We start from the raw sequence: 6,604 nt of genomic DNA, 5'->3' as shown, positions 1-6,604 counted from the left end.
TATTCAGTTTCTAGGTTTTAACGGTTGAACTTTGGTTTTATGGTGACCTGTTTTCCAACAATAGTGAGAATGGACAATATTTTTTTGTGTTTATAAATTTCGAGAACATATATAAATTGGTGGCGAATTGGAATAGACTCGCCTGTACGTACCTATAGTCAAGGAACAAGCAATATTATGTGCGAGCATACTAATGCTCGCACATAATATTCGCACGTTTCTTTGCAACTATAGAGCTAGTATAGTTGCAAAGAAACGTCTACGGTATTCATGCGCTATTCTTATGCACTTTTGCGATCAATACAACGATATATTCTGGTCCCTTATTGTGAATGATAGTTTAAACGCGTAACGCGGCTGTGTCATGTTATCTTCGAGAAATGTACGTGAAATGGTATTCTGTAAGCCAAATTTCTATAGTCCTAAACATGATGCGTTGTGATACGTGCTTGTTACGCACTGTTAAAATAACGTGCGGGATAGAGAATAAGGCCCCTGGATGTCAACTTATACTTAAGGTTATAGCTTAAGGTCCATTTTTCATACATTTTGTTTCACCTTTAATCTGGGACCTTTAAAATTTCGTCGTATTAAATTTTAAAGGCCGAAATATCCATGCATATTAATTATTTTTACGTTTTTTTCAACTGCGAGAACTAATCACTAACTAGACGTGAATTTAAATTCTTTACTTGTCAATACTTGTTTAGTTACCCAGATTAAAGGTGAAACAAAATGTATGAAAATGGACCTTAAGCTATAACCTTAATATAGTGTGCGCTGTTACGTTTTTTTTTTTATTTATTTACATAAATTGATGACATAAAAAAAGACACCACAAACTACTAGAATAATTTTTGTAGTCAACTTTTTGCAACACTTTTAAAGTTTTTTTTAGGATATAGACGTATAAAGAGAAGTTTATTGCGCTACGATAAAACGCCTCTTCGGTGTCATGCAGGCTAGAAGAATTGTATGTGAATTGACTTTGGAGTATAGGTACTACTCTAGGGAATTGAACTTTTAGTTTGCATTACATTTTTAAATGTCTACAAAGACAGCTTTTTGTGTGTCATCGGCATACAATAAAGATTGCATTTATTCTTTTGTATTGTTAAATACAATGAGGAGAATAGAAATGTGTCATACAATTAATAGGAATAATCCAGCAATCAGTAATGGTATATTTTGCTCTTAGATTTTGCTACATACTTAGTTATGTTTGTAAAAGTTAAATTGATAGTGTAATTTATTTTTTGCAGGGGTGAATAGTAACGAATTATTTGTAAATAATACAGGAATCTTAGGAAATCAAACCTGGCTGAATCAAGATGTAGCAACGGGAGTAGAAATCATTGAACTTGATGATAGTGACGACTCCCAAACATCAGATGAATCACCAAAAGATAATTTTGATCACGCTTGGTGTTACGTAAACAATACAAGAGCTTCAAAGGAATTACAAGATGTTCATAGAGTAAACACAATAGCCAGGGAAAAAAGACGTTTAAAAGACCGTGATCGCCAAAACTTATTCAGCCCCTGCGAATATGTACATAATAATAACACTTTGCTAGGAAACACCGTTGTAACTGCTGGCGATAACAAAAATAATGTTAGATTAAATCACCAAATTAACTGTTTTACCATAATTAACAAGCACTTCATCAATTCTGACACATCTTCAGAAAATATAGACTACGATAATATAGAAATGGTTAGACCTATTGGTGATGCGTTTAAGGAAAATCATGACTTCAATAATGTATTCGGAGACGAGTTACTTAGTGATAGTGACGCTGAGTAAAGACAATTTGGATTTATTCTTTTAAGAATAAGCATCTATTGTCGGATGATTATATTGAAATGATAAATATACCGAGCAACGAAACAGATAGTTGCAATTCATTTTCCTTCGAGAAATTTGATGAAGATTCAGAAAATATAATTAGAGCAGCGTCTCCGATCCCACCGCCGTTTATACCAAGATTGAATCTCTCACTGGCCCAAACTCTATCAACTGTTACAGAGATCACCGAACCTAACAAACACCCTTCATCTGTTGAAACGGACAGATCAGGAAAAGTACCTGTGAACCAAAAGCCCAAAAATAGTTGGTTGTTTAACAATTACAAAGATGGTGGAGATAATCAAGAGAAATCCACAAATGTAGTAAATTGGATGGCTTTATCTCCAAGAGAACGAAGAAGAATAATATGCAGAGAGAGGGATTCTAAAGCTGATGTTATTTATAAAGGAAAACTTGCAACGTTAAAAGAAGTGTGTCCTAATGGTGAAGCTAAAGTTCTTGACAATCAAGATAATGGTGAGAAAATTGAAACTTACAATAATATTCACTCAAGAACTGTTGATGTTGAAATACATGTAATACCAAAATTGGATATCCAAGAAGTAGAGTCGAAGGGAGTCATAGTAAACGTGAGCCAACCTGACACAAAACATATAGAAGTCGACGATGAAAATGTAGTCGAAGTAATCGCCGATAATGAAAACATAGAAGTCATTATGTGTTCTCCTAAACCACAAATAAAAATAAGCAAAAAATGTATAAACGCGAAAGCTATAACTGAGCCCATCGAAAAGCTGAATACCGATAATTGGATTGTAGAAGAAAGTGCAGAACACACAATTCCATTTAGTTTTGATTTAGAGAGAACGGTAGATAATAATTTTAATAGAGGTGACAGTGCGCTTACGGCAAATGATAGATTGTGGTCAAAGAACGCTTTAGCTCTCATGAAACCCGCACAGTGGAATGAATACGCACCAATTGCCGAAAGCCATTTGTCGCTACATTTATCTCTAGACAGCACCATAGACAAACAATCATGGCTATCGCGACTAATAAAACTGTTTAAATGTTGTAATTAATCACGTTCTGTAAATAAAACACAATAATGGTTTAAATTGGCGAATTTATTAAATTCAATCACTTAAACTTCCAGTAATTGAAGTACTTACACAAAATAAACCTGCTATTCAAATAAGGTACTTAGCAAAAGAGAACATTCACGACACAAATCATCAGCAGTTTATGTACATACACAAATTATACTATCACATTGTTTTACACAAAACGGTCAGCTAAGTCCCGCCGCTACTATTACTATACAGCGGGGCAGTATAGTAATATTAGCGAAACAAATTATTTGTAATGTGGAGTGTTACTTACACACGCACACACAAATCTGCAGCTTAGTCAACTTATGATTTTTTAAAAGTACACGGCAAAATGAACCCTTTGAACCTGATGGTAAATCGAGTGGGGTCCAATATAATGGCGACTGACGAGAGATGATTACACCTCGGCAGACGACACAATTCTGCCGGCCTGTTAGAACCGAATAATCGATCGCTAACTAGAAAAATATTATCCGTTGAACAGCTCAGTACAAATTAAAAACACCGATGTGTGTACAAATGATTTGTTTCGCTAATTTTACTCAAAGAAAACAAACACGGGAATGTTGAGTATGCAGTTGTGTAAACGAGAACAAACTAAATCCCAGTTTCATTATGGCTTATATTAAGTGAAATGCATTATATGGCATGACACCTCGTTACCCGTTGCAAATACATTATCGCGCTTTACCTAAACATTATACGACATTCATAACTGTTGTCTTTCACACTTTGTATATTTTATTTATATATGCATTTAATTTAAATGATTCGTTCAATAAGTTAACTATTTTAATATATTCATGCTTACAACTTTTAATATTGTGCTACGAATATGCTATGGAAAGGTACATAGTTTTTAATGAGCAACAGACGCCGATTTCCTTAAAATTATTTTAATTTATAACATTTATTTATTTTTATATAAATAGTTGAAAACGAAGCCAAAAATGTTAAGTATATCGAAGCGACCTGTATGGAATAATTTCAACACACACAAACACAAAATCATTGAGACCCGCTCAATTGTAAGCCTAGGAATGATCTTAGTCTGATTTCATATTCCAAGTTTCTCTTGCCACATTTTTTTTTAAACCTGATTCTTGTCTATGGCATCATACTAAAGTTATTTTAAAATCTTTCACGAGTATAGTAGCAGTAGTAATAAATTAGATTGTTCCTATAGTAAATGCCCAAAATTCAAATTGTTCTAATGAATGCATTAATATATCTATTTCATAATTTATCGATATACTACCTGCTCAGTATTTTTTCTGGAGCCATGAAATGACTACAAATTTGTGACTATCTATGGTATAGTGGAACAAGTTGGACCAAAGGTCCTAAAATGCCGATATCACCAAATAAAACAGTTTCTACGGTGATTATTTATTATACAAAGATTATATCAGAGCATGGGATTCGCGTTTATTGTATTCCCTGTTCTGTATACTAATCTATGGAAACTTGTATTTCCAGTAAATTTTATGCAAATCTTTATCAAGTAGATTAAAAAAGTTTTAAAGAGTATGGTTGCAAACAAATTTAACGATTTTCAAAGAACGAATTGTAGCCTATCTATAGGAGAATGTTGAAAGTTCACATTACATTGCGGGTTAGGTCACCTTTTATGAGATCAGATATGCGACTGGAACGGTTAGTGAACGTCGCACGCTTGTAAGAGTTGCTGTGAAGACATTCACATAGCCTTCCCAACGAACTCGTAATAGAGAAGTAATTATAAGTAGCAATGTTATATAAATTTTCGACAACATTAAACATATAATAGAACATAATATATATTTTATCTTGTGACCACGTAATTGCCTCATAATATTTCACGTAACTACGTTTTTAAATTATCTGAGACGCTACATTCCACTAATACAGGTGATCATAGTCATCATAATTAGTCCTCTCGTGTCGGTAAGTTTTGAGGAATCCATGAAGTGTTTCGAGCCAACGTAGTGCCGGTCAGAGGAGTACGACCGGCAGAGGCTCCAGCCAGAGTCGACAGTGAAGAGCCGGACAACAGCGCATCTGCTTCTGAGGTTGGCACCAAGCCCTGATGACTTTCTGATGTTGGCAACGGCTCGCCTTACAGCAGTACCGCGCTCGCCCTCGACGCGGGCGGGTCACGAGGCGGGCGGCAGCGCCAGCTCGCGGCGGATGTAGAAGAGGATGTAGGGCTTGCAGGCCGCCACGGCGCCCGCGTCGGCCGCGCGCACCGTCTGGTCGTTGAAGTGGAACCACTGCTCCTCGTTGATCGCGAACGCCGTGTAGTGGCCCGAGCCGGCGCTGGGGACACAGACGTATCAAAACATATGTCCATCCACTACCAAGGATTAGTATTTAGTGTCATCAATTACATAAAATATGATCATTAAATTAAGTCCATACAATTAAATAAAATTTATGCTTATCAATACAAATAATCACTAAAATATATATCTTTTACAATCAAATAAAAAATAAAACTCATTTACTTCCCACATGGAAACATAGACAGGCATTTAACTTTTTTATTCATCTTGCCATGGTAATCTCTAAAACACCTTAACCAACTCAGAGTACTTACGTACAAATGCTTATAATACAAAATTGATTAATTTACCAATCTTACCATGAACACCTCGCACCCTTAGAACTAAAGTGACCTAACTCAACATTTATATAATTTCTGATTTTGTTATAAAACCATCTTCCAAAGCATGCTCTATAACCCTATGACTAGAAAAAGACAAAATTATAAAACAAACATTTTCACTTTCGTCGACCGCCCACATCCTTGCTTTCTATATTGTTTTCAAAACTTTTTTATTAGTTTCCCACAAATCATCTTTTTTTAAGTTAAGTCACCTTAATGTGGGTAGCATAAATAGTTTTTTATCGGTTCCTGTATCAGAAGAGGCTAAGGCTTTATTTAAAAATATTTGATTTCATCAAAAGTTAGTAGGCACAAAGTTACAAGTTAAAAGTTTGGTAAGTTAGTAGTAAAAGTGGACATATGGAGCGACATAGTCGTGAAATAACGACCAAGCTTCTTAAATGAAGACATAAAAAAACTTTTTATTTAATTCACCTTAGTTCTAAGTGTGCGAGCTATTCTCCTTGCTATATTGATGGTACATGGCGCGGTATACTAACCCGGAGCCGTGGTGCACGATGACGGCGGCGAGGTCGTAGAGCTGGTTGCCGCGGCCGGAGCGGCGCGTGTCGGGCACGTTGGCCAGCACGAACCGCGACATGTCCAGCGACCGCAGCGGGAACGAGATCGACGTGTCCACTTTAGTCCTGATGACCATACAGGATCACAATCATTTACCAGCTTAATCGTATTACCAGAAGAAAAAAATAGATATTAAAGATTCACCACATTGAGGACGCTTCAGGATTTATTAAGTTCCTCTCTAACAATGTTAAATTGCTTACCTTGTTAAAGATAATAAAAAATGTTTAACATAAGGAAAATGACGCCACACTACTTTCTATTATTATTATTGTTAAGTAATTGTATAACAATTACCTAAAGTAATTGTGCCACCGGAATCTTTGAGATGTAGACACAAAACGTTGGGTAATCTGCGTATCCAAAACTGCTTAGTCGACTTCTGTTTGCATTTACAACTGCTGCAGAAGTAACGCTCCGTGTCGGCCAATTCTTCCACCTGTGAAAATATAT

At 35.7% G+C, this 6,604-nt stretch overlaps 1 protein-coding gene and 1 non-coding gene across 2 annotated transcripts; one reads left to right on the top strand and one right to left on the bottom strand.

Moving 5' to 3' along the window:
- Positions 1-1,081: 1,081 nt before the first annotated feature.
- Positions 1,082-2,937, top strand: LOC115442742. Its single transcript, XR_005113605.1, has 2 exons — positions 1,082-1,181; positions 1,263-2,937. It is a non-coding gene; the product is annotated as an uncharacterized LOC115442742 (transcript).
- LOC119192263 (ubiquitin carboxyl-terminal hydrolase 3-like) lies at positions 2,919-6,587 on the bottom strand. The gene is made up of 3 exons (XM_037446091.1): positions 6,449-6,587; positions 6,070-6,216; positions 2,919-5,220 (listed from the first exon to the last, which is right to left on the bottom strand). The coding sequence occupies exons 2-3, from the start codon at positions 6,168-6,170 to the stop codon at positions 5,058-5,060; spliced, it is 264 nt and encodes an 87-aa protein (XP_037301988.1). The 5' UTR covers positions 6,171-6,216; positions 6,449-6,587; the 3' UTR covers positions 2,919-5,057.
- Between the last annotated feature and the right edge of the window lie 17 nt (positions 6,588-6,604).

Source organism: Manduca sexta, unplaced genomic scaffold (assembly GCF_014839805.1).
Source record: "Manduca sexta isolate Smith_Timp_Sample1 unplaced genomic scaffold, JHU_Msex_v1.0 HiC_scaffold_2542, whole genome shotgun sequence".
Lineage (NCBI taxonomy): Eukaryota > Metazoa > Arthropoda > Insecta > Lepidoptera > Sphingidae > Manduca > Manduca sexta.
Note: the sequence above shows the minus strand (reverse complement) of the source record. Positions and strands in the feature narration are given on the sequence as shown.